The sequence below is a fragment of the Falco punctatus genome, assembly GCF_963210335.1.
Source record: "Falco punctatus genome assembly, chromosome: 8".
Lineage (NCBI taxonomy): Eukaryota > Metazoa > Chordata > Aves > Falconiformes > Falconidae > Falco > Falco punctatus.
In genome coordinates this window covers 63271645-63299464 of record NC_137588.1, presented here as the reverse complement: position 1 = coordinate 63299464, position 27820 = coordinate 63271645, and the positions used below count along the sequence as shown (strand labels likewise).

The 27820-nt window shown below is 43.0% G+C and overlaps 1 protein-coding gene across 4 annotated transcripts in view; it reads left to right on the top strand.

The window, feature by feature from the left end:
• Positions 1-27820, top strand: part of P4HA2 (prolyl 4-hydroxylase subunit alpha 2) — an 82285-nt gene that overhangs the window by 13206 nt on the left and 41259 nt on the right. Inside the window, exons 6-16 of one of the 4 annotated variants that reach the window (XM_080400459.1) lie at positions 892-1029; positions 2294-2533; positions 4182-4393; positions 5183-5359; positions 9019-9089; positions 9312-9411; positions 10558-10611; positions 13129-13188; positions 15439-15507; positions 15966-16062; positions 16804-24397. In XM_080400459.1, the coding sequence (XP_080256585.1) occupies positions 892-1029; positions 2294-2533; positions 4182-4393; positions 5183-5359; positions 9019-9089; positions 9312-9411; positions 10558-10611; positions 13129-13188; positions 15439-15507; positions 15966-16062; positions 16804-16874 (1289 nt within the window). In that variant the 3' untranslated portion in view covers positions 16875-24397. The other 3 variants (XM_080400461.1, XM_080400460.1, XM_080400462.1) reach the window with 3 other exon arrangements.

The window sequence follows — 27820 nt, the reverse complement described above, 5'->3', positions numbered from 1 at the left end:
TTTTTAAATGGAGGTTTATTTTTACTGGATTCCTGAAAGTAAGGGAGAAGAGACTATGTTTTCGGACAGAACACAGGTTTTCCCTTTGTATTCTGCATATGCTAAAGTTTAGGTACTTGGAAGTTTTATCCAGTTAAGATTTTTATTGCCTTTTGGAATAGTCATCCTAGATGGAAATAAAATACTCAATTCTATTGAGTATTTTTGTCATTAATTCTTTTTCTAAAGGCTTCCTTTTCTAGTTCTGCTTGCTGTGGGGCTGGAAATGCCTGGGTGGTTTTCCTTCAGTTAATCGCCCTGCTTCTACCCAACCAACCTGCTGTGTAACCTTGATATGTTTATGTAGTTCATTTACTTTATTTCTAAATGTCATCTGGTTTTACTTGTCAAGTTTAAAAGCCTCTTAGTGAGTAAGGCTGTAGCCCTATTTAGGGGATCCTGGATCAGAGTCTGTGTCCCTTGGGCTGAGATCCTGAAAGCTCTCGTGGCTTTACAGGTTGGAGTACAGAATCTGAAATCATTGTCCAGTATGAGGATCTGCAGTTGTCTCTCGATATTTCCAGAGAACTGATGAAAGCTCTTAAGCTTTCATGCTAGAAAGAGATTACGGGAAAATGAAGATCATAGATTCACATTGTACTTTGGTAATTGTGTGGCACAAGAAAGCTAAGAGTTTTGGTTATTTATCCTTTATCTTTTGCTTGTGAGCTGTATTTCTTAATGGGACAGAAAGCATTGTGTTTATAACTTGGGAGCCTAATAAGACACTTAAAATCTGGATTATTCGAATCTCAATTCCCAAAACACAGCAGGTGTTTCCTTTTCTGTGGTAATCTGGTACCGATATTTATCTAAACTCTGGAAGTAACATCTTTCCCTTTTACTGCAAAGGATTTATTACAAATCTGACAATTCAGCGCCAGTTTTTTCCAACTGAAGAAGATGAGACTGGAGCTGCAAAGGCTCTGATGCGCCTGCAGGACACATACAAACTGGATCCTGAAACCCTCTCTCGAGGAAACTTACCAGGTAAGTGCACAAAGGTCTCCTGCTTTAAAAGGAACTGGTAACATCCTCAAGCTCTCTGCAGAAGGTGTTTCTCTCCAGAAGTCTCTTTTTCAGTAGCGAGGAAGAACTGTGATGCTGAGTGTCTGTGTGGCTTCAATTCTTGAGGACATTATCTACGTCAGTGCTTTGAGAACAACTTTGAGGTTGTTCCTACCCAAGCCAGAGTTATGGTCTGCAGTAGTGTGTAGCTCAAGTAGTGTGTTTTTTTAAAATTAGTATTACTTAAAAGAAAATGCTGGCTTTTATGATTGGTATACCAAAACAACAAAGGATGACATACTTTCTTGTGCTAGTTGCTGTGTAAGCAGATAACCATGGATATTTCCTGCCCCAAATAACTTATGAACCAAGGGAGGGAGCTGCTCCATAATTCATTGCTCTGGCTCTTACAAAGCTTGGCTCTGTTCTTGTTCGTTGTGGTCTTCCAGTGAGGCTGTGGTTGAATAACTTTGCTTCTGCTCTTTATCTGTGAAATGAGGATTAATAGTGTTTGCCACAGAGATGTTTTGGAAAGCGCATAGTATATTGGGATGCTTCAGTGTTTTGGCAGCTGAGTCCTGATAAATGTTTGTTGCTGCTTATGAGAGGCTTACTGAAACAGGTTATGGTTGGTAGCAACACCTTGTTTACAAGCTGAATAGGCTTTGCTGAAGTGTAGGTAGAGCAGCTGACTGTATAGTTTTAGTTGTATTTAGGTTATTAACAATGAACTTAATTTTAAGTCTTACCTGTGTATCTGCTGAGCTGGAGCAACCAGAAATCAGTGCAGTTAATCAAATGGATACACAGTTTGTATTAATAGCCATCAGCTTTCTTATGCACAAATACCCATCTCCAGTAATGAGCAGACAAGCTAGCCCTGCATTTGGTCAGGCTTCTCTGATCATCTACCGGTGTTAATTTGTAGGTTCGGTAAAATCTGTTAAGCTGCTAGTCTGCTCAGCTTTTGTCTAAACAGAACACTCAATAGCTTAATGCTGTAATTTCTATGTTAAATGTCTCGATTTCCAAAGGAATTAATGCACAGAATTAGGATAGAATTTAATCTTTAACTCTGAGGGTGATCAGTTCAGTACAGAACCTAAAATACTGTGAAAGTATTGTCTTTTAGAAGCCTTTTTGGATGATGAAAATGTGTATTTATGGATGTTCCTCAATGCGCCCATGTATTTGAAGGCAAAGATGCTTCTGTGTGGATTGCTTAAAGCTATCCTTTTGGTTTTAGGAACAAAATATAGATCAACTTTGACAGTTGGTGACTGCTTTGGTATGGGGAAGACTGCTTACAATGATGGAGACTACTATCACACAGTGCTCTGGATGGAACAAGCCTTAAAACAACACGATGAGGGGGAGGATACAGCAGTCAGCAAAGTGGAGATCCTAGATTATCTCAGCTATGCTGTTTTCCAGTTTGGGGATTTACACAGAGCCATGGAGTTTACCAGACGCCTGATATCCCTTGGTAAGAACAAAAGACACCCTATCCTAGCACTGGGGAGTATTGCCAGCAACAGAGCCAAGAGCAGTCATGGCCCATACGTGTTGGTGAGCTGACTGGAAGGATATCCTGCCAGGTGACTTATAATAAACACAGGTCCTGGAAAAGACAACTATTCTACATATGCATGAAATAACTTTAGCAAGCTGACTTACAGTCCATGCAGTTATTACCCAAAGACCAAATGTGTGTCTGACTGCAGTACCTGTGAGCTTTGCTTCAGTGCACTGACACACTGTGTTTGGTAGCGGTTAAGTCTTGAGTTTCTAGAGTGGAGATCAAGACTACCACAGACTTGGGCAGTGTGCTGTAACTTCTGTAAAGTCCTACTGACTTCATATACTCCTCTTCGTTCCTCAGTGCAGGTATTTTTTGATGCCGAAAGACTACTTTACTTGACATCTTAAAGAATTTATTTTTGAATATTTAGAACAGGTTGAGTTTTTTAAAACCTCCTTTTCTCTCAGGTCTGTTTCTAGCTTTTTCTTGGGTAAGCAAATAAACTTTGCTTTCTATCCAGCTTTGCCTACTTCCTGCATAGAGTTAACATCTGCTGTGTTATGTATTTGTGTTTTTTCCTTAACCAGCTGTCGTTCTTAGTTTAGATGTTAGTTGCATCCTGAGTGTGGTTGAAACCTTTCTTTTGAAAAATATGTATCGGTCTAATTTCTGCAGGCATTGGAATTCATAAATCAGAATCTAGAAGAATAAGAATATGTATTGAATCTAGCTCCTTCTGCAATAGGGTTTAGCACTGACAGCAGAATCCAAATCCTTATCCGCACCAAACAATGGAACAGACTTGGCAGTCCCCTCTGGGGGCAGCAGCTTTCTCTGCTCTGGGCTCAACTTCCTCGTCTGGCTACTATTAGCCTAAGCTGTACTAAGTGTTTACTTCAGTGGCCTTCTGGGTTAGTTGCGCATTGGTGATAGGAAATTGTTCCTTCTTAGTTATGCTGGGTGAAGACCTATTGATGATGATTATTGATTCAACTAACATGATTAATACATCACTAATAAGTTCAATGATGGTAGTGATCCAGGATACCTCCCATATAAGCCTGTTACAGACATCTAGAGGTGGATGCTGTGGGTGGGCTGCTAAAGTGGTAATGCATACCTGTGAGCTTCCCAACTGTGAGGAAGTCTTTGGGACTGAAGTTTGTGGCTGGGACTCCCTTGCAGTCCTTGGCTAAAGCATGCTTGCACAGTGTGAATGAGGAGCATGGTGGAAGGGAGGGGTGCAACAAGTAGACTAGCTTGATCTCTGCTGATGAGCTTCATGATCTGCTTATTTAGGTAGAACTGGTCAGAAAAGCTGAAAGAAAAGGAGGTGTCTGAAGACCAAAACCATTTGGATTTGTGTGTTATTTCTGCCCCCCCCCAGAATACAAGTTTTGTGACAGATCCTTACAGAAAAGATTCTTTTGCACACTATGCCTACCTTCCCTCTGCAAAGACAGAAATTTCCCGGTGCCGATGCCTTTGATTGCCTGATAATGCTTTTAAGAAGGGGAGAACTGTAGTTGTCTCTGATACAAAGACCTGTTTGTGTTAACAGTTCCTGAGATTACATACCTCACTGGTTCTGTCTGTTTTTCTCCCAATGAAGACAGTACTCATGAGAGAGCAGGCAGTAATCTGCGGTACTTTGAGAAGCTGCTGGAGAAGGAGAGAGAGGAAGAGAAGAAAGAGAGGTCAATAAACAAAACAGTGACAACAACAGAACCAGTGGTGCAAAGTGGTGCCTATGAGAGGCCTCTTGACTACTTGCCAGAGCGTGATATCTATGAGGCCCTTTGCAGAGGTGAAGGGGTAAAAATGGTAAGAGAAAGGCAAAAATTTCCTGACTATGCTGCCTTTGCATAAGGGTGATCAAGCTTGGTGGAACGTGTTAAGTTTTTTCTTTGTGAAACTGGTTTTTTTTAAGAAAAAATTAAATGTAGTTCTGTCCAGGCTGAGATCTGTACTTTGTCTTGGCCCCTCTATCTTTAGCTGTTAATCCTAGACAGAAAACCAGCTTTCAACTGTAACTCTTCAAGGTTGAAAATTGATTGGTTCTCCTCAGTCTGCCTACTCAGCCATTTCAAATGCTGGCTGTAAATATACTTTTTCCACTGAGAGTTGGTTATGCTTTGCCACACTTGCGGAATCATGTTGTTCCTTCCTTTTTGCATCTTAGACGTGTCCTTGTGCTGCAGTGACTATTTTGACCAGCCAGTCTCTGTTACTTCTTGAAAACGTGGCTTTAATTCACAGTGCAGGGAAAGGAATAAATTTATTCCATCTGCATAGTCTTAATCATAAGAACCACACTTTATTTACAGGTGGCTGTTTGTGCAATTATTTGCTTGATCTGTAACCTATTATGATTTAGTTCTCTTGAACTTTAGTGTGTTGGATGTTGCTCAGTGGTATCTTGAGTGGCATATGTTGCTTTTTATTTGCAGTAAATTGCAGAATCACTCATGCTTACCTCTTAAATTTGCTAGTCAGCTGATGACTTTTACAGTGTTTGTGGAATGAAGCTCACTTTCCTTTTTTGTCTTGCCTGTTTTTAAGTTCATGAAAAGTGGTTAAGCAAATGATGTTTTGTTTGGCGTTTTGTTTCAGACACCTCGAAGGCAGAAAAGGCTCTTTTGTAGGTACCACGATGGAAACAGAAACCCTCATTTACTCATAGCTCCCTTTAAGGAAGAAGATGAATGGGATAGCCCTCATATTGTACGATACTATGATGTCATGTCTGATGAAGAAATTGAGAAAATTAAACAACTAGCTAAGCCAAGGGTAAGTTTCCCCTCTTCCATATCACTAATGACTGCTAATTCCATGCTTTAATCTCTGTTAGCTAAGTCTAGGCAAAGGATTTGAAAGATCTGGTTTCATACTACAGATGATACACTGCAGCTGTGAGCCTAAGGGGAAGGATTTTGAAACTGCCTGGTGATGTAGGACCATAAAGCCCAGGCTCCTGAAGGTATTTATGCATTGTTGCACTTAATTATGTGAAGTTTGCAGTAACTGGCTTAGAAACCTTTTAGGAAACTAGGCACTAGACCTGAAAAGGTAGATGACTGACCGACAATGATAAAGTAGGATGTCCAATATACCTGAAGCCTGCCTTTTGAAATGGAGCCAAACTTCACATGAAAATTAAAAAAAGCCTAAATTCGAAGAGAAGTGGAAAGAAACAATGTGTTGGTTTTTAAGTTGTGCTAGAAGAATATCTAGAGGCTTGGTTTCCTGCTTCAGGTAACCTGGAATCCACTGCTGCTGTTTCAAACTGTTGTCTAGACCTGCAAAGAGGCAGGCACTTTAGATGCTGTGGTGCATCCATGAGTGGAACTCTGGTCTTCTCCTGAGGCTGTACACGGCTCATTGGAAATGTGATACAGTTAACACAGTGGAGAAATCATTTGTGCTCTTAAATAATTTCCTATTTGGGACTTGAAGGATGGAGTACTTGGAGCACTTAGCTCTGACCTTTCCACCTAGGTAGCTGTCTGGGCAGCAGAGAAACAGATGTGACAGCTTCAGCATGCTAAGTGTAGATTCAACTCAAACGCAGTAGCTTTGAGTAGCAACCCTAGTTTTGATGCAATACCAGTTACCTGTGGTGTGAATTCTAATGACTGCACACAATAAAAAAGCAGCTACCTAATGCAAAGCTAGTAATTACCCTGTCTGATTTTTTTTCTGGAGGTGGAATTTCCTGTCTGTTTCCTTTCTGGCAAAAAAGTGTAGCAGTGTGAGGTCAGTAGTAGATGCTACACCTTTTTTGTCAGGTCTAACAAGCATGTAAAATGAAAGGCTTCTATTTTTATAGATGAATAGTTCATTTTATAACTCTTCTAGCTACTGCTATGAAGAGTGGTATATTGAAGTTCCAGTCAAGAATTACCCTTCTGTATGTATTTCTAAATGTAAACATATAGTTAGATTGAGAAACTGATGCTTCCTAGGAACATGAATAATTTGGGATGTTTGTGAAGCTGGACTTCTATGACTACCAGCCAGCCATGGGAGTATTGGCAGAACACTTCTGTCTCAGTGAGGACTCTCACCTCCATAAATGGAGACTTTTTCCTATTACATCATACTGTAAAACTTCAAGAGCTTCAGATGAAATGGAAACATTCAAATAGGGTGTATCACAATCTATTTTATCAAAATAAGGACATTCTAAATAAGACAGATTTTTTCTTTTAGTTTTCCCTTTTTATTCAAAGATTTATTGAAAATCTTAAGTCTTGCTCACTGAGTTTTGCTTATATTATTAATAGCATAGGAATTTTTCATATAATCTATGTAGTGTAGAACTGGGACCACTTCCTGTAAGAATAGGTAAATATTGTGGTCTTAAGCTTCAGATGAAAGTTTTCACACAAAGCAAGCATTGTCTTAATTTGTTGGGATTTTTTCTAAATCTATAGCTCAGCTGCAGGAATAGCTTTAAATTCTGCAGTACTACTGAAAGAATGGGAAAAGCAAGTCCTGTAATGAGATGGTCCTTAATAAATATAGCTTAATTTCAGCCAGGAAATTTTAGTTAGCAATCATGGAAGCTTTGACAGAACTCTGAAGTAGTGTGTTAGTTTTGGGCTCAGAAAGATGAGCACTTCCTTTGTTCTAAAATGTATTTGCAAGAAATTTCTACTTTGGGGTCCAAGAACTTTAACATTATCTGCAGTTTACACTGCCAATACTTTTTGTAGAGAAACAACATCTGTATGTGATTGAGAGTAGCTGTATTCAAGTTGGTTTTCATGCTTGTTTTGCAAAATGCAATCACTTGTTCTCCAATTCCAAAAAGTAGTTCCAACTTCTCAGGCAATACATCAGAGCTGGTTGGGAAGGGTCAAGAAAATCTTTAACTTCATTGGTGTAGGTAGCATTGGGACAGGTCTGCCCTGAAAGTATAAGAACCAGATTCCCAAAATTCTGGCTGTTCCCTGCAATACAGGCATGGCTGAACAGGCAAAAAAGTGTGGAGGGAGACACATGAATATCTTCAAACTCATTGCTATAGGGTTTCAGCAATATGGAATTTCAGAAGGAAAAGCCAATGGACTACATGCTGAATTAAATGTAAACTCTCAAGAGGAAGACTGGGTAAAGCTTCTGACCAGTCCAGTGTGTTATGATGATTCTTCAAAGCCCAGCAAATTACTATTGTAAGGCTGCACTCTCCACCCTGAGAGAGGAAGCCTTACATTTGTCAGTTGGTTATAACAAGTGAGGTGTAGCTTATATGTCTTAAAGAAGCCTGCCTATCAGAAAGAGGAGATACGTAATAATATGAATGTAGCCAGCCTTATTTTAGTTCCGATTTGTTTAGGTCAAATGCTAGGTGCAGAAATCAAGCAAACGTATACAAGCTTGAAAATGCAACAGAATGAAAAGTTTGGGAAGCTAAATTATATCACAAAAGCTATGCTTTGTTAAATGAGTGAAGAACAACATTCAGTCAGCCCAGCTCTTCTGTTATGATTTATGCAGGAGAAATCTGGAACAAAATAACAGTGAGTCAGAATTACAGCAACAGCTGTGCCAGGAACTCTTGTATAGGGACAAGACAGCTGACATGGATTGTAAAGCTGGCTGGAGACTTAACTGAGGAAAAATGAAGGAAATAATTGACTGCATGTTCTGAAGAAAATGCAAATAAAAAGGCTTTCTGTGACCTACAGTTAGGTGGAAGGAAGGAGGCATGATTTAAAGTGTGGTTTGCAGGAGTTATATTTAAATGTGGTCTGAGTTTGCAAAAGGACTGTCCCAGTTCTTGGTCTCGGCTGCAAATGTAAAACCAAAGTGACTTGTGTTATGCTGGCAGTAGTCTATTGCTTTGACGCTACAGCAAACATAATCAGTCTTGCCAAGTTCCAGAATTGTCCTACAAATATGATGTGACCTAATGGTGATGTGTTACTTACTGTTTAAAGTGTATGGGTGAGCTGTGCTTTTGCAGAGTTACCTTCATGGTGTAACAACTCAAACTGTCTCTGTGCATTAGATGTTCCAGGCATCTTCCAACTGGAAAATCTGAGCATGGTAATGTTGAGAGTTGCCTTCAGGAGTTTTCTGCCTTGGGCTTTGTATGTTGTGAGCTTCTGTTGTTGTTACTTCTTGCTAATACTGACCCCAGCTGTTTAAAAAACGTACCTTCAGAACCTCTTTAGCAAGCAGTACTTATGGTTTTAATGAATATCGTGGCTTGTGCAGTCAAATTCTTTTTCCAGGATCAAATGCAGGTGATGGATTGCACTTGTTTCTGCATGTATTGAGCAGAAATAGGAAAAAAACCTCTCTAGGTTGGAGCTATAACTTTCATCCAGTGATACACTGAAGTTGGACAGATCAGGTGTTGATTTTGGTTAAGATGAGAGGAAATTTTTTCTAACCTGTATTTGATGTGTTTCTTTCCCCTTGGGATTTTTTTGACACAGCTGGCACGAGCCACAGTACGTGATCCCAAAACTGGTGTCCTTACAGTGGCTAGCTACAGGGTATCAAAAAGGTAAGCACAGAGAAGAGTTTAGCTTTAAGGTTTTTGTGCTTAACAGCTGTCACCTGCTACCTACAGCTGAACTGCTTCGCATGTAGCAAGAGCTTGCACAACAAATGCATGGTAAATGGCTCTTAGCTATCTGTCTTGGGGCAGAAGGATCCTTCTGCCTTGGGAAATGCGGTGCTGTGGTTGGTATTCCAAAATAATGTTTCAATCCTTCTCTTACGCTAGTTCGTGGCTGGAGGAAGATGATGATCCTGTTGTGGCCAAGGTGAATCAACGAATGCAGCAGATTACAGGGTTGACAGTGAAAACAGCTGAACTATTGCAGGTTGGTACACCTGTCTTGTCAGACTTAATAACAGTAAAATTAGCTGCTGGTTGGGGTGATCTGGTGCTTATGCAGATATAAACAAAGCTGGCCTGTACCTAGTCCCTCTTAGGGGTTCGTTCTGTGGTGTGCTGACTACGCACACAGAGTAGGTAAGGCCTGTATGAAGAGTATGGGGTGTTTCCAGCTGCTGCTAGCTGTAGGGACCTGGCAGGTAGATGGCTTTCCCTTTGTGTGCCAAGCAGAGAAGAGTGGAGGTATCAAAGACATGGAAGATTAACTGTGTAGGAATTTGTGACTTACCAGTTTGTTTTGAGAGAAATGCCTGCCACTTACTTTCAAGTCTGCAAAAGCTGAACTTTCTTCCTAGATGAACCTTCCAAAGACCCAAATATTTTTCATAGTCCTGCTATATTCTTGTATGACTCTTGATCTATACCTTTCTGGAGAGCAAGGAGAGTAGAAGTGGTACAGCACTGCCAGAATAGTTGTACCTTAGCCTGTGTATGGCTGCTTTTCCTCCATGCTCCTTGAATTCCTGTTTTAGAGCTTGAAGTACTGTTGATTACTGGCTGTCCGCAGAAACCAGGGAATTGTTCTGGGAGACCTGTGAAGTGCATCCTCAGAGTAACTAAACAATGTTCTCTGATCTTCAGATAAAGTAAGGGGAGCAGTGCTTTCAAGCTGCTTTGAGCCTTCTGTGTTCCTGGGTAGGCCTATTTATCTGACGTCATGTGTGATGCAACCTAGTTCTGTCTCCTAGTTTGGACACACATACTGGAGAACTACATACACTCAGTTCTTCAGAGGAGGGAGCAAGAGTGTGTAAAACTATTGCAGCTAATTCAAGTTAAACAGGCTGTTGTAGTGATAAGTAGAGTGCTGCTATTGAGAAACATTTGGTACTGAGAAATATTCTCAGTGAAACCCTTAAACTATGAAGGGGAAAGAGTACTTAAGTTGTTTCTCATCCACGTACTTCACTTCTAGCAATCTAAAGAGAAACCAGTTGTGCTATAGATAACAATCTTGCCACAAAGTGCTGTTTCTTAAAGCATGTTTTGTATTTCTGAGAGGAAATACTATCTTCTGCAGCAGTCACTTGCAGTTCAATTGATGCTTATGCTTCCTTCTTCCACACTGTAGGTTGCCAACTATGGAATGGGAGGGCAGTATGAGCCACACTTTGATTTTTCTAGGGTAAGATCACACTTTCAATTATATTTTTTTTAGTGGGATGGGGAGGGGGGAACAGTTAGCTTTGACAGAAAACTGTTGAAACTGTTTTTTGTTTAAAACACTTAACGTTATAGCCCTGTTGCATGGATGGATGATGACTTTTCAAAAGCCTTTGTGCTGCCTCCTCTGATGCTGAAAGTTCAATAGAACAATGAACAAATCTGCCTGCTTGTCTTTGTCACCTTGGTTCCTTGTACAGTGTAGAGACCTGTAGATGTGACACTTAAGGACATGGCTTAGTGGTAGACTTGGCAGCGTTAGGTTTACAGCTGGACTCTATCTTAAAGGTCTCTTCCAAGCTAAACGATTCTGTGACACTAAAAGGTAGTCACGTAGCACTTGAATATTTTCTTTCCATTACTTTATTTGGAAACTGAGGTCTGCAGGCCCGGGATCATGAGTCTGTGCTGTTCCGTTAAGCTTCTGAGTTCAGCAAGGTTGTCCAAGTCTGCCTTCGGTGGCTGTTTTAAAGCACTTTGCAGGAGCTGGCTGAGGAGAAGATATCCTTCCACCTCCCTCCGAAAAAGTAGCCATTATGGAAATCTTCATGGGTCACACAGCCCTCCTGGCAAAACCCTTAGTGTGGCTGCAGCTATGGGGCCTAAAGAGGATTTGTCGGGTCAGTGGTCGGCGGGGCAGTGCTACAGTGAGCGGAACTTGCAGCTGGTGGGTGCCAGGTCTGCGCTAGGCGCTAGGGGGCTCCACCTGGCAGGTAACAGCTCGGGTTTGCTGCAAGGGAGAGAAACAGATTCTTAATTATTACCCTAAACCAGCTTAGGAACGTGCTAATCGTACTGAAGAGCTATAGTGACTGGTAACTTCCTGTATAAAATCCATCTGATGTCTTTGTTTCCAGTAGAACCATGGCATTTCAATGGAATCTAGCTTAATTCAGGCTGTCCCAGTGGTTTTACCTGGTAGAAGGGATGGCTGCAGCCGGAGTGCAACCCAGTAATTGACTGCAGAATTGAGGCCACCCAACTTAGCACTGTTAAAATATATATAAAAAAATCCTGAATTTCAACACTGTGGAAGCTCATATTCATTAGCTTTGGCCTGTTGAAAGAGTTTTCCTGTTAACTTTGACTGCTTTGTTTCCTGAATCAAGCAAATGCTCTTAAATTCTATTCAAAGCCTTTGAACTCAAGGACCTTAGTCATTTAATTGGCCAGCGTGGACTTGACTTTTGGATTAGGCAGCTGGGGCAGAGCTCTGCTTGGAACGTAACCTTGGCTGCAGTCATTAGTTAAGGCAAGGCAGTTGCGGAATTTGCCCTAGTTTTGGATGGGTCCTCCAGGCTCTCTGTGCATCACAGATTTTCAGTAACAAAATACAGAGGTATGGCTGTGTCTTACCATCTCCTGACCAGCCTTGCAGCTTTTTGTTCCCTTGCATTTCTCAGATAAGGATTCTTTTAATAGTTGCATATTACAACTTAAAGATTTTAGTTGTTGCTCAAAATTTTGAAAAGTCTTTTGTCACTGAAGTTCAGAAATGTATGGCTGGACCTGAATTTGGCAGCAGTTGCAGAAACCAGGGAGTCCCTTATATTTAATGCTCTTATGTTGGCGCTTTTGGACTGACTTTGCATATGCAGATGCGAAAGTCTTTGGATTTTTATGTTCATTTCAGGAAAGACCTTTTACTACTACTCAACATATACTTCAAGTAGATTGAATTCTTAACATCTTAGAGAAGGTGGCCTTTTTCTTTGTTTTTTTCTAATACTGATTTCTTCTTTTCTCTGAATGTTAAAAGGCTATCAGTTGTCTGTAGAAGAGTGCACCTTAATGTCTCCTGGCTGAAATTACTTCCTGACTGTTAAGGATGTAAAACTTTTAATTGCAACTTTTTGAAGGGAGGAGAGACACGTTGGTATTCTAGATGTTCTTTCTGCTTCTAAGCTGACACCACAGATCTCATACTTTAACAAACGAAACTTAATGTCTCCTGCAGAGTAAAGACAATTTGATCTTTTTGATGTGGTCCTTAGTCCTAAACGGGCAACCACCTGAAAGAAGTTCATGCTGCTATTCTGCATTTTTTTGCCTGCTGGCAGAAGTTAAATTTTTGCTTGTTGTGACAGTATTTCTTTGAGTTCACCACTACATTTAGAGTGTGTTATCTAAAACCTACTGAAGATCAGCTTTTCATATTCACCTAATTTCTTGACTTTGGATCAGTGTCCAATGCACTAATGGCCTGTTGTTGACTTTACTTAGATAACATCTGCCACAGGCCCTGAGAACACTGCCCGAAGAATTGCTCCAGTGCTACTTTTTTAGCATCTGAGTACTATGTGCATGCAGTTATGCACCCTGGCTGCAATTTGTAATGGCTTTAATGTTGCCCTGTATCAATTGTCCCCTTCCTATTCCAACTCTTTAAATTGGGCTTAAGGATCTCTCTGCAGAGCTACACATGTATGTCTAATGTGAGCCTGTTTGGAAATTGGGTTAAAGTTGTTGTCTGTTACAGCGACCCTTTGACAGCACACTCAAATCGGAAGGAAATAGGCTAGCGACGTTTCTTAACTATGTAAGTACCTCTGTCTGTCTGCTGTCTGTGAGCTTGAAGTTTGCAGTTATTCTTATTTAATTTTATAGAAAGATGAGCCAGATGCTTTCAAGCGGTTAGGGACTGGAAATCGTGTGGCCACTTTTTTAAACTATGTAAGTATGATGATCCTTTATGCATTGAGTGTAACTGTTGCTGCATCTTGTTTACAGCTTGTGCAGTTGGTTATTTGTAGAGATTCCCTGGCATCTGGAAGTAGGGATTTCATTATTCTTGCAGCATCAGGTGCTGTCCCATCTGAGTTGATAGAATTCTGGTGGTATTTAACCTCAGAGCAGAAAACTTGAATATAGGGCCAAACTTCCCCTTTTGGCCACTATACTATGAAATCTTTTACTTCATTGGATTCCTGTTAGTCGGAGAGGAGATTTTGGCTTATTTCTCAAAGATGAGTGCTTGGGGTACACATGTGGTATGTTGTTTGAGAACTTGACTATCAGCCACTTTGAGACAGTCATGCTCTCCCACCACTGTTTGACAGCACTTGATGTTGTGGTCTGTCAGCCTCCATTGTAGCTGTTTGTCAAAGCTGGAGTTATTCTGGTCTAGCTGACGCTTCAGCAAATGGAGGAGACATAGCTAATAGACTTGGTGCAACAGAGTTAAATGCAGAATTGAAAAGACTCATTATTTGCATGCATTATACAGCCTACAGACCATGTACACTGGAAACAAAAATGTAAGTGCCAGTGATAGTGGCCTAATGCTTTCACAGTAGTCTTCTGACAGTATTTTATCTATCAGCCTATGCTTACTATATCAGTAATTTGGATCACCTAATTTTCTAGGTCTAACTTCTGAGTGATGCAACTTGAGATTTAAAATTCTGCGGTGAAATATTTATGGCATTTATGGCTGGGCTGATATCTTGAGTGTGAGATGCAGCTCAGAACAGAACCAGAAATGCTTTCAACTTCATATGGCAGGGGAGAGAAAAATCTCCAAAACAAGAATTGGAATAAGATAGGTAGCTGTGAAAGTGTGCTGCAAAGAGGCTTTAATTTTTAATTGTCTCAATCTTGCTTCTCAGACTCTTGGACAAGCCTTAATTTAGAATCAATAAGCACCTTATTCTCTGCCAGTTGTACATGGTCAAAGGCAATTTACCCTTGTATGTCCTGTGCAGAACATATCCATGTACCAACACCCTTACTAAAAAGAGTGGTTGTGTTGCCAAGATGTAGGTATTAACTTGCAAAGTTGCATGCACATGCTTTCTAGTTGGAAGGGGCAAAAACCTGTGCACCTGTGGCATCTTATGCCCTTTTATTGTAGGTACCAAGCAAGAGGACACCAGAGTGGTAATATCTGCTTTAAACAGAAATCCGAGTTACAATAGAGAATGTGGGGACTTGGGGAATGCATTAATAGTAGTTCTGCTGTTTAAATTGGTGGGAGCTGGATCTGATTAATTTGTTTCTTTTAGAGTTAGAATCTGATCAAAAACTCACTGAAATTGGTGGAAAGACTTTATCTGTTTGATGGGGGTGTTTCCAGGAACTTCGGTGAGTTTTGGATCAAGTCTAGAACTTATAGTGAATACATCATTAATGATGAATTCAGTAGGGTTAAATTCATGCCGCTGTAGAAGGGCAAAGCATTAAGATAGATGCTTTTTTTGAGTCCCATAGCTGTTTGTATTAAAGCTTGAGATGCATAAAGTGCTTGAAGTGGCATAACATCACTGGTGAATAGCATAGAAACAGTGCAGAAAGTGAGGTTTTCTAATAAGTTGTATAGTTTTTGAAGTGGTTGACCAAGATGCATAAACTAAATTATGAAAATCAGTTCCAAAGACATGGTTTCAATTTGAGGAAACATGTAGTTTAACAGACACTTGTTTTCCTAATTGGATCATAAACTGGAATGAAATTCTTGAAACTGATTTACTCTGAAGTCCTCTCCCTTGTTCTAGAGAACTTATTAACACTGCAGGTACACAACTTGTTATGGCTAATTGTTTGTGCCATAAATTACATATAATCCAGACAAAGTGCTGAACAAAAGCCTTCATCTGAAATAAAAGCCTTTGGTAGCAGGTACTGTTACTTTTGCAGTTTGTGCTGGTTGAAGTGCATCCTTTCCTCATCAGCGCCTCTCATAGAAGTGCAAGTAGATATCTCTGTTAGGGCTTGGGGCACTCTAGCCTGTGGGATTGCATTTGCAACAAGCATTGTAAACGGACAGAGTTTGTGGACTTTGTTTTCTCAGATGAGTGATGTAGAAGCTGGAGGAGCTACAGTTTTCCCAGATTTTGGGGCAGCAATATGGCCCAAGAAGGTAAAGTCTGTTTGTGTTTTGCTTGATTTCTCCTCCCTCCTGTTGCTGGCTCTCCCACAGTACAGTCCTGCATACATTTAGAAGTCCATTAATGTGACAAAGTGTTGTCCTGTCCAGCTTGATTGACAGGCTGCTGTGTATCAAGGCAGCTGCAGCTGATGTGGTAGACTGTAGGGTTGCTTCCTTTGTTTTGCAATGTGTAATGTAATCAGCTTCTGTGTAGAGCTGGTACTAACAAAGAACTTGTGTTCAGGTAGAACTCTTCACTATTCTGAATGTGGTTGAATTAATGGAGTGGAACTAAGGGTTTTTTTTGTGCTGTCAGTGGTGACCTATGCTAAAGTGCTTCATAAAGCGTCTGCAGCTGAATTCATAGGTGTTCTCCCCTACCTTTACTGTAACCTGAATAATAGTATTGACTAGGCTCTGACTAATCCAGATCTGGTTTCATTTTTCAGGGAACAGCAGTGTTTTGGTACAATCTTTTCAGAAGTGGCGAGGGTGATTATAGAACAAGGCATGCAGCTTGTCCAGTACTAGTAGGGTGTAAGTGGGGTAAGTAATACTCCTTCAGGAACAAAACCTGAAGGAAGGTTCATGTGTATGCAAAGCTGGTGATATACTGAATCCTTATAACAGCATTTAATAACCTGGGTGTTTCCATTTTAACTACTGGAATCATTTGGCCATAATGAAAACTCTGACCATCAGTATCATGTAGTATTTAGTGGCCACATTGTTCAGCTGTAGCTTTTTTAGTGAATTTTTGTCAATGGCAGCACAAAATGTAAGAATATCACTGTGTTTGTGTAGTGTAGCTGCATCAGGATGACTTGAATTATCACCTGACTAGAATTGGGTCTCTTCCTACAAAGATTTGTGTGTAGTTTTAACTGCAAAAGGAGGACAGTTCCTTGTAAGGTAGATAGGAACATCTAGATGCTGGGAATTTCTGCTAATTACTGAAAGCTTTTCAAGCTTCATGTCATCCATTCCCATACCCACCTCCTCAGCCTCCAAGGCATTCCCTTGGAGTGCCAGAGCATACAGACTGATAAATGTTACCAGATCTAGAATGCACTGCTTTGTTACTGTTGGCACCAGAACTGTGCAATTGGAAAGATGCTTTCTTCCCCAGCCCTTTGCATCTTCCTGTGTCTTTCCCGTTGGACGGGTAGAGAAGTATAAACAGGGATCATCAGACTGAAATGACATTTTACTTGGAGCAGCCATCTGGGTTGCGGTGATACGTGCACTGGGTACATGGTAATTCACTTCACATCCTTTTTTCTGCAGTTTCAAACAAATGGTTTCACGAAAGAGGAAATGAATTCTTAAGACCTTGTGGGAGAACAGAGGTTGACTGAAACCCAGCCTGCTGCAGGCCTTTGTTTCTCTGCCTCCTTTTCTACTGTTGTTTGTTCCAGTTCATTTCTAAGAAATGATCCATCTTTTTCTCCAAGAGTCCTGGCACTTTACCAAAAAAGGACAACAAAATATGTAACACCTGTGAAAGAGTAAATGGCATTGTACACATACTTCTGTTTTGGTTGCTGTTATTTCCATGTTCCCCTTGCCACCCTCCTTTGACCTGCCTTCTGCCCTCCCAGCTTTCACTGTAGTAGCGGTGCAAACAGTGCTGTGGGTGATTTGGTATGGGTGCCTGGTCTTGTGCCTTTTGTACCTCAGAAGATTTAGATGTTACATATTTCTTTAAACCAAAGTTTTTTTAAAAGTTGCGTACATGTTGATTTTATTGTATTTCTATGGATCACAAGTTTTGAAACAAAAATAAATGTTCTTTCCATAAAGTGATTCTCTATTGTGTCCTTAATAGGTGTATCAGTGCTTGGGTTTAGGGAGTAGTGGGCCTGTACTTTTTCCTTCAATGAAAGCCTGTTTGTTGCCCTTTTTCTGTAGAAAATGCATCATGGCTTTGGATGGTGTTTTATTTAGGGCTCTAGCACACCAGAGAACTGTTGCATCTTGTGCTGAAGCTGGAAAGGTTTCCTTTGTGTGCTGAAAGTGCGGTGTATCCTGGGAGCAGGCAGGCTACACGCTTCGGGCCAGTGGCAGCTGGGATCTCAGTAGTATTACACCTAGGCGGAGCCTTTCCCTGTGATGGTAACTGCTCTTGCGGGGCACTATATTTTTGATACAAGCAAACTTTCAACAATCTTGACAATTCTTGATTCTAAAAGTAGGCATCTCTGCTGATACAACACTGCATTTTTTACCACAGGAACACCTGATTTGGCAGAGCTCAACACCTAATGAAGTCAGTAGGATGTCTTGCAAGCAAATCTTAGTTGACTTTTGTAGACTGGAGTGGGGGTTTGTCTTTCCCTTCAAAGAGGCTGGAAATAATCATGCTCTTAAAACTCAAGGATTCAGGTTTTCTGCCTTCTTGCTTTGTTAGCATGTGTGTAATGGCCCCGGGCCAACACATGGAGGACAGTGTTGTCCACAAGAGAAAGGAGATGCCAGTGCTGAATTACAAGTCAGAAGTAATGACAGTTAATTGCTAAGGAAAAAGAGTGAAGTTGTAGAGAAATAGGTAAGCGTTTCAGAAATGTAGAAACCTGCTGTTAGTACCATACTGTTGTATCAATGTGCCACTGTGCAGGGGGATCATTGACTTCAGATCTCTCACTGGCTGTTCCTGCTATGGGCATGACTTCTTGGGGATACGGATGACTGCAGGTGAACTCAAAGCCCAAACTGGTAATGGTTTTACAACTGTCGGTTATTGCTTAAAGACTAGCTTGGGCAATTGTTAATATACCAATGTATGAAACTGGTTTGAGAAAGTGAAACAAACTTCAATTACACTGAAACATCCAGTTGCAGTCATGACAAACGTTGGTTTCCTTTGTACTTCACCGTTGCTCTAAGTTGTGAAAAGACTGGATGAGCTAGAATGAGATAATGCTTGGAACAACTGTTGGGCAGGATTAGAAGTAAGGCACCTGCTGTCATCCTAGGAAAGATTTGTGGAACAGAAAGGGTTTATGTGTTAGGTATAACAGATGTATGCCATCAACTTACTCTATTGGTAATAAAGCAATGTGACTTAACAATAGATCATGTGCCCATGAATTTTAGATGTGAGAAATTTACGAACTTAACAGTTAGTTAGCTTTTAGTCATTTAGATGCAGCATGCAAGTACATGTATTCACTGAAGCTTTGAATTTTCTGTTACACAACTTGTTGAAGAGAGAGGTACTGGATTGTTCAGGCAGAGGCTTCTTGTTCCATTTAATGATGTTGAAATGAGAAGAGCATCTAGTCTTGTAAATAAGCTTTCTGTGAACAGTTACAGCAGGTAGCTATAGGAATTGCAAGATTTTTTTTCCCTATAAAGCAGTAATGACCAAGCACAGCATGGCTCAGTAGTTCCTCTCTAATATCTTACAGTGCTCCCTTGCTTGCCACGAATGTTGTGGTTGTTGGCTGGGTGTTCAGAATATTTCATTGTTGACCTCTAGTTTTCTTAGTAAAATCTCTCAGCACAACGTAAACTTAGGAAATAAGGGGTGTTGCTTTATAACAAAGCTTTCAACAAATGAAAGCCTCACAGATGTGAAGAACTGATGATGAGCCAAAGCCACAGTCTCTGGTTGGAACACTTTGGATTTCAGGGGGAGGAAGAGCAATCTATTTAAACTTTATGTCAACATTCCATGTTGACAGATAAAGTTCACGTTAGGACTCTAGCCAAAAATCTGCACATCTCGCTTCTGAAATAGTGTAGTTGGCTGGAAATACCATTAACTGTTGTTTTATACTGAACTCTTTAAGATCATTTTACTTGCTTTTCTCCAGCAAAACCCTGTCCTGTTTTTCTGAGTTGTCTTCTACCTTGCTCCAGTCCATTGCTGAAGTAGGATGTCATGGGTGTGGATGCAGACTCAAACGCTGAGCTGCTTTTTGTGCTGTGTGCAGGATTCACTTACTGCTAATCTGATCTGAAGAATAATAGCTATTTGAGAGAAAAGAGCATGTGACTTGTGGGCATTCAGTAACCTCCTGACATGTTTGTGTAGCCTGGTAGATGATACTCCCTATTTTCTCCTATCATTCTAGAAGATGAATGGAACATGGCAATTACTCTAAGATTAAGTCTATGGGATAGTTTTTTAGACCTAAAAGAGAGAAGACTCATGTGCTGGAACAAATAAGCTTTCTTTCACCTAGGCATAGGGAGCTTCTGTAAGTACAGGTATGGTAAGTCCTTAAGTCTTGTTTAGACTGGAATGTTTTTTTTCCTGACGTACTGCTGAGTCTTCTTTATTTCACAGGGTTTAAGTACTAGTACAGATACTTGTACACACTACAAAGGTTTACTGTGGACAAGTAGCTGCCATACCCTTCACAGTGTTTTGGGACCTTTTGGAGAGATCTTCAGGTCACATCTGTTAGTGTTAGCTTACTGATGAGGTCTTTAAGGTGATGCTCTGCATAACAGGTACTGATGAAAGCAGACACCATGTGCACTCTCACGGAAAGATAGTCTCTTATTGTGGCTTACGTAGTCATAAAAAGAACAAGCACCCTTAATCCACATCCAGTTTGAGCATGTGTTTCTTAACCCCTGGCCTGAATGCTACTGTGTGGACATACACTGTGTCACTGTGTGATTATGCAGCCTTCCAGCTGGGTCAGGAAATCACCTGAAGCATTAATGTTCAGCTGCATAGACTTAGTGAAGTACTTATCTTTGTGTGCATTAGAAATTACTTTTCTTTCCTGTTACAGTGGGAAAAGCATGTGAAAATCATCTAATCATCTTGGAGGGGAAAACTGGCCTCCAGACTAAAATGTGTAGTGAGTGGAGAAAGGGTTTGGCTGTGACAGCCAAGGGAAGCTGTACAATCTATTGCTGAGAGCATTTGGGGTGTTCTGCTGGGAGGGGGACTGTTTTATATTATAGAAGAGAGTTGTAGACCTCAGCTGAGCTATAAAATCCTTAATGTGGGAAGAGAAAAAGTCTTTTCTCAATGATGCCAAGTTCTGAGATGAGGATGATGTGTGTGTAAACTGCAGCCTAGGATACAGCTGTCCCCAAGCCTCTTCGTTCTGTTCTTCCAGTAACCAGAGTTGGTGCTGGGGCACAGTTCAGTGTAGCCTGTGCTCCTTTGGCCCAAGTAAGAGGAACCCTTGTCAGGGACTCTGGAAAAAGGCCAGAACCAGTGATCTGTGAGCTCTAGGTAGTGGGAATTTAAGGAGACCGGTTTCACATGTTTAGTCCTGAACTTGTCTCATCCTGCAGGGAAAAGACTAGCTAGGCTGTGTGTGGTGAGGATGTGTTTATTTAACCAGGTCAACTCTTGCCCTCTGTAGTGATTCAGATAATCCTTCCTTACATGCTCGTGTGTTTACTGCCTCTGTGCTGCCCTTTGGGGGTGGTTGTCTCCCATCCCTCTGAGGTGGAGGTGAACCCGAAAAAGAGGATGGTTCCAGTTAAGTGCTTCCAAACTGGTGCAGCCCCAGGAGCCCTTATGTTTGATCTGATTCCAACTTCCCTGACTCCTGTCTTGGCCTCCTTTCTCCATCTTGTCTACAGCATCACCTTAACTCTGGAAAGGCATCTCTGTGGCTTTGCCAGCCTTATGCTGCCAGAAGCATGGGCTTAAAGGTGGATACTTCAGCTTCCACATACTTCAGGATCTTTCCTGGGACTGTCATGGGATGCACCGCTCAAAGTGAGAGTGTTGTTCTTGTGTCTTTGGGCAACAGCATGAAGGTCACACAAATTAGTAGTAACATTAAGATATGGTTAACCAATGTGTACCCTCTGGGATGCTGGTGCAGGTGAGAGAAGAATCTCACCCACCCGGTAGTGCTGTTTGGAAGCTGACCTTCCAGCAAAGCCAGGTAGTCTGCACCCCATAACTTACCTCTGCTTATTGTTTTGCACACAGAATTGCCCCAAAGACAGACTTTGTTTGAAAGTTCCTGGGAGAAACTGCCCGCCAGGCATTCTGCAGCTATCGGAGACTGCCTCTGGCTCAAGCATACACTTCAGGATATTTCTTTGGAAATTCCTAGTGATGCCTTGAAAGAAAGTCAAGGATAAAAGCTGCTCACTTGATTTTAAGTATCAACTGGGTCAAAACTCACTACACAGCTGAAGAATTCTTTTTTCCTTGTTACTTGGTTTTTCTCCCCCACTCCCAGGGCTCACAGTGGTGTTGGCAGCTTCTATGGGAAGCCAGGGCCCTGGTGACCTGAGCTGTCCTTGTAGTGTGTGGGCAGGTGTAACTAGTGCATGAACCAGCACCCAGCTCTTTGAAGGGAGGGAGGAGTGTGGTTGTGGTTTTAGTTTCCAGCTTCTGGGGCAGGTGGGCAGTAGCAGGGAAGTGATCATGGCCACAGGATGGAGGTGGGCAGCCCTGTGGCCACAGCTCATGGCTCTGATTAAACTCTTGCCTGTGGCATGCTCTGATGTAAATCTTCATGCAGCCCAGGTACCAGAAGCAAAGCCACAGAGGGCTGTTTGCTGGCAAATGAGAACGTGGGTGAAGCTGTTCTGCAATGTGGTGGTTTAGGCTAGAAATAGACTTTTCCAGGTGTTTTGGATCAAGTTGTGAGTCAGAAATGGCAGACCTGAATGTGTCCTCAGTGTAACCCCAGGTGTTTCTAACTCCTTGTTTGTTCTGGGGTGCCTCTGAGTAGCATTTATGAAATTATTTTGGTTTTTCGCTCCTGTGACCTGGTAAAGGGTAGAGCACTGCCCCTTCCCTTGTGCTGCCATAAGGGATGGGCTTTGGGTGCAGCTGTGCTGCTGGCTTGTCTGAGCATTCAGAACATCCTTGTGCTCCTGCTTCCTGGTGTTTCTGCTCCCAGGAGATGAAGACGACCAGAAAGAGTTTCACTGGAGTCATGTTTTGATGCACTTTTGTCAGAAAACAGGATAGCCCAGTCTAGGTAGGGTCATATCTTTGACCACAGACCCTGATATGGTTTCTCCTTCAATGCTTGCTGCAAAAAGAGGGCCTGGGTTCAAAGATATCCTTTTAGCCTTGAACTCCAGTGTGCAAGTGGGAGCCCTGAGACATCTGAAGCCTGATGGTGGTGTAAAGTTACACAGGAATGGGCTTGAGCAAACAGCAACAGCCCCTTGTGTGGTTGCTGGTCTTTTAGGGCCTCAAGACACTTCATAGCTGTAGAGGATATTGCTGTCAGTGTCTGTGGTCTGTATCTGCAAAAATGATGGAAGATTGGATGTATCATGGTGCATATCCAGGCTACCAGAGAACAGGCCTGATAGGACCTGATGAACTTTCTCAGTCTCCTCTGCTTGTCTGGGCTGCAGTGCTTCACCCAGCCATGGTCTCCCAAGGCTCAGCAGTCCTCTACGTATCTCAATTTGTAGACCAAGACAGACGAGATGAGTCTGTAAGTGACTCATTGCCTGGTAGTAGCTGGAGTAGTGGCTGACTTGGCACTTACCCCATCTTCTGGAGAAGATGGGTTGGGCCCATGGGACTGCTTGTTCCTTTGGCCATGGAGCAGTTGTATGTGACTTTGAGTGTGGCAGCTGCACTCGGCTGCTGAGCATCGATGACCTGCAGTCCAGGTGCACAACAGTCCGTGTGGCATCACTGAGCTCTCCGCAGACGTGCAGCCATGGATGCTGCACCTCAGATGTGCTGGCAGCAAGATTGCTCCCAGGTCCTACCACAACTTAAATGTTTTTGCTTGGTTCTGTATTGATTTCCCCTGTTTTAGTCTTCCTGAATGAGGGCAGACAAATGAAACAGTCTTGACTCCGTGAGGTATATGAATTTGTAAACCCTAATACCACCTGTGGCCTTATGGCTGTCACTTCCTAACAAGTGTTAATTTATTCATGCTCTCTGGTCTCACTTTGCCTCCACACATGTATTTTTGTGGGAGAAATACTGCAAAATGCACAATGTGCCTGTGTGTGTAGGAGGGAGTGGGATGCTGGCTGCAGCAGCCCTCTCTCTGGGAGCAGTGCTCGCTGCATGTGCCTGCGGAATGTCATCCTGTCACTAAAGAGCTGAGTCTGACTCTTGCGGGTGTCCTCCTTTACCCTGCAAAGGTTTTATCTGCTTCCAGCATGGCTTTCCCCCATTGCTCTAGCAGCTGGGAACATGGACTCTTCCTCTGGATGAGCCGGTTGCAGGTGGATCTTACCTTTTCTGCAGCTTAGCCTCTTCCACAGGCTGCTCTGGGTTAGGAGGGAGGGAGCTGTTTTACATTAGCAGACAAAGCAGCTGAGGTCATCGAGCTCTTCACATAGCTTCATCCTTGCCAAAGTAAATAATGGAAATCTCTTACCAAGCCCATCGGCCCAGCCGAGGCCCTGCTCGCTGCCCAACCTTCCCCATGAGCTCTGCATGCAAAAAATCTGTGTGATCTCCTGTGCGGCTGGACCCTGCTAATGCCCTGTGCTGGGCTTGTGCATATGGCAGCGGGCAAGCGCCTGCTGGGTGCTCCTGGTCCAGAGCAGCCCCTTTGTGTCAACACTGAGTTAGCAGGAGCTGGTGAAGGGCACTAGCAGGTCTGTGAGGGCTGATGCTTAGCACAGAGGATGCAGGCAGTTAAGGGAACTGGTCTCATATAGCACAGGGTGCAGCCGAGTGGAGCAGCCAGTTGGCAGGAGCAACATCGCTGCTGAAATCTCCCAACAACCATCACAGTTGATGTTTTTGTTGAAGGTGCGGGTGGTAGGTTTGCCATTCCCAGGGGCTGAGGGATGCAGAGCCCTGCAAAGCAGCTGGGCAGGTGGCCCTGGACCATGTGCCTTCTCCATGCTCCCTCCCAGTGCTGCCAAAGACACAGTTGAGCTTCTTTTCTGTTTAAAAAGGCACCATGAGGAGGAAGGTTGCCAGAGGTGGTAAGCTGTGGGCTCTCTTGTAAGTGCGTTGCCAGAGTATTCTTGCCATTTGTTGGGGCTGTGAGCAGAGGAGGGCAGAAAGATGGGGGGTCTGCAGGTGGGTCCTCACCCTAGGGTGGCTCTGTGCATGGGGGAGCTGCAAGGGGTGCTTCTCACTCTTGCTGCGGACAAGACCTCCATAAGGTCATAATCTTTTGCATCCAAACAAAGGATGAAAATCCGCATTTTACTCTCATTTTGGGCAACATTATAGGCACAAGCAATAGTGTGTATTGATGGGGTATTGGCACCTGTTGGATTTATCTGAAAAAAATTCTTAAGGGCATTAATGAGAATTGCTCCTGTGAATAAGGAGAGGCTGAGAAAGCATTAGCACAAATGCTTGAAACCTTTTCTTGTTTGACCAGGTCTTTTAACAATGAGAAGGAGTTTCTGTTTAACTGAGTCTGCACAACTTAAAATGAAATCCTGTCTCTCTGTGAAATACATTTTATATTTGAAAGGCTGGATCTTGCCACCTGCCTGCTTAATTTAATATAGTTCTGGTATGATTTGCAGCCGGTAGAGGTTTACCTGCCATGCCTGGGGACTGGGAGGGTATGGGGGAGCTCAGGGACACCATGTATGCAGAGAATGAGCCACCTGGGTATGGCAGTGTGGTTTGATGCTTTTGGGCACTGTTGCTGAGTGGAAATGTCCCACTGTGTCACATTCAAGCAAGAAAGAGTTTGTACATCACTTAAATCATTGAAAAGAAACAATTTCTGTATTAACACATTGCATAGAAATTCAGATTGCTCAATGACTCAGAATTGTACCTGAGTGAGGCTTGAGCATACGAATTCTTACGTGCTCCCATTTTTGAATATTCCTTCCCAGAACAGGTCACTTGTGATTGTATTGCCAGTGATAGAAAAACAGCTGCCCCTCTGCGCCCCTCCCCGCCGCCCCCCCCCCCCCCCCCCCCCCAGCACTTTTAGTCAGAAGCTTTCCACAGGCTGTATCGTTGTGGTTTTTCATCTGTGTATTTTGCTCTGAGTAAATGATGAGTTGGACATTTTAGATAACTAGCATGGTTTTACTCACCGGAAAGAGGAAATGGCAAGCTGTATTTGGTTTTGAAGTGGTACACAAAAAAACATTTGTACAACTTTGGGTGCATTTAAGGGTGGAGGACAGCAGCCAAATGCTGTGCTCGCTCCACCTGCCTCCTTGGCGAGCAGAGCTGTGTCTTGTAGCACCGAGTGAGACAGCAGCGTGCAATGTGTGCCTGGCCCCCGAGCTGCTGGGGACCAACTGGGCACCCCTCGGCTGGCACTTCCCAGGGGGTGCTGGTGCCAGGGGGTGAGTTAACATGAGTTCAGAGTAGTATTCCCATCTTTGTTAGCTGTGATTTTGCACGGGCAGCAAAAGCAAGGGCTGGAGCAGCATGCTGTGCTGGTCCCCAGCTGCCTTGTGTGACCAGCAATGGATGGGGTGATGGCAGGAGTGTGCTGGGTGTGCACCAGCATGGTTAATGCATTAATTGCTGCTGTGCCGCTGCTCACTGCGAGACTTGAGGAATGCAAGAGCAGCACTAGCTGACAACATTGGGATGGTCTGCTGCTGTGAGGTAGATTTCTGCCTCATGCCACTAGATCTTACTGTTAAATCTTTTTTTTCTTTTTACAAGTAAAATGAGTAAAAATGTTCTTGCAAAAGCAGGAGGAGAGAAAGCATGTAAATTAGCATGCTAATTCTGCAAATAAAACTAAGACTGTGGGAAATCCAGGGCCCAACAGCAGTGTTTCCCTTCTCAGTTGGAATGCAGAAGGAGAGAGCTGCAGGACACAACCTGGGCAAACAGGTGGCATTTGCATGGCCACCTTACCCCACATGTGCAGCCAGGGTGCTCCGTGGAGTGATGCTGGCTTCCAGAGTGCACCAGGAATCAAACTCCAGCCAGTTCTTACCAGCTGATCTCTGAAATACTGGGACGCAAGCCCACGCCTGTGCCTTCAACAGTGGCATTTCTCCTGTTGAGAATCTTGTGTCATTTTTGTCCTGTTTAGTCCTTACCCGGCAAACCCTCATGAACACGATGAGCAAATCAAAGATCTGCACAAGTGTTTGCATGATGAAGTTTCATATTTGTTGGTCAATAAAAGAGTTGGAGAGCAGTTAGGAGGAAATGATTTAATGATTAAAAGCCATTTTTAGCTCGTACCTGAGAAACCACAAACTTGGAGGTTCGCACACATCAGAAGCTGCTTACTAACCATCGTGCAATGAGTACCTCTCTTGTTTTTTTTCACATTTGGCGTTCAGCTCTTGCCAAGGCACTGCTCTGTCTGTGGTTGCACTTTCGGGTCTTTCAGAAACAGCAGCTCCAAGTTCAGGAAGTCAGAAGCGTGTCTTGTACCTAGCTGGGAGGTTGGAATTTAGAAACTCAGGCCTGTCAAACCCCGCTGCCTGGAGCGGGGCTGGTGCTCTGGGGAGTGCTTCTCTCCCCCAGCTCTCCTGGTTATGTTAGTGCAAGGACTGGCTTTCCTTTCCCGCTCTGCCCTGCCTGTGCCAGCCTGGCAGGGACGCTGCAAGGGGGTTTCATCTCATCTAGTGCCCGGCACCTCGGTACAGCTGGAAAGCGGCTAGTGCTGAGCGTAGAGGGGGTGTGCATCCCCTGTCGGTGGCCACGTCCTGGCAGCATCTGCCTCTCTCTTGGCTGCAGAGTCTGGGCAGCGAGCTCTGGAGCCAGTGCATTGGTTTCAGCATCAGGGCATGTATTTAAGGCTGAGTTTGGGGCAGGTCTCCTGACTTGCAGGGCTTGCTCCCACTGTGTTGCTTGGAGTGATGGAGCATCCCCCGAGTCATCAGCTCTGCCATCGCTCCCCCATGTCGGTCTTGCCACCCAGCTACAGCCCCTGGTGCCTCCCGTGGGCCTCTCGGAAGCTTCCAGCAGAAGAGAGAACAGGATGGGCTGAATCTGATCCTTCCTCGTGATAGAGAAGCTGTAGGGAACAACAAATAACATTCCTCCGTTGGATCAGGAATTACACCATCAGGCTGGGGTGATGAAGTGCATAATGTTCCTACCTAACCTGTGAATAAATAATACCCTCAATTTCCATGGCTATTCAGCAACAGCTGTCTGGTTTTTACTGAACCAGCACAAAAATTATTGCAAGAGCTGGAAACAGATAAAATGGGCAAGGAAGCTTTTTGTTTCTAAGAAACATTGCCTAAAGGCAGCTCAGTGCGGGATGTCATTCAAAGCAACCACCACTAGCCACAAGATGTTCTCTGAGAAATGCCCCAGCATGGCTCTTGGGCTTGATATACAGATGAGGGCAATGACATCTCCCACCGGTATCAGTTAATGGTGGAAAATCTCAGTGCATCTTGATATCAAGATCCAGGGTGCAGGGCTGAGTGTGCAAAAGGAGTGATTTGGGTTAGATAACTG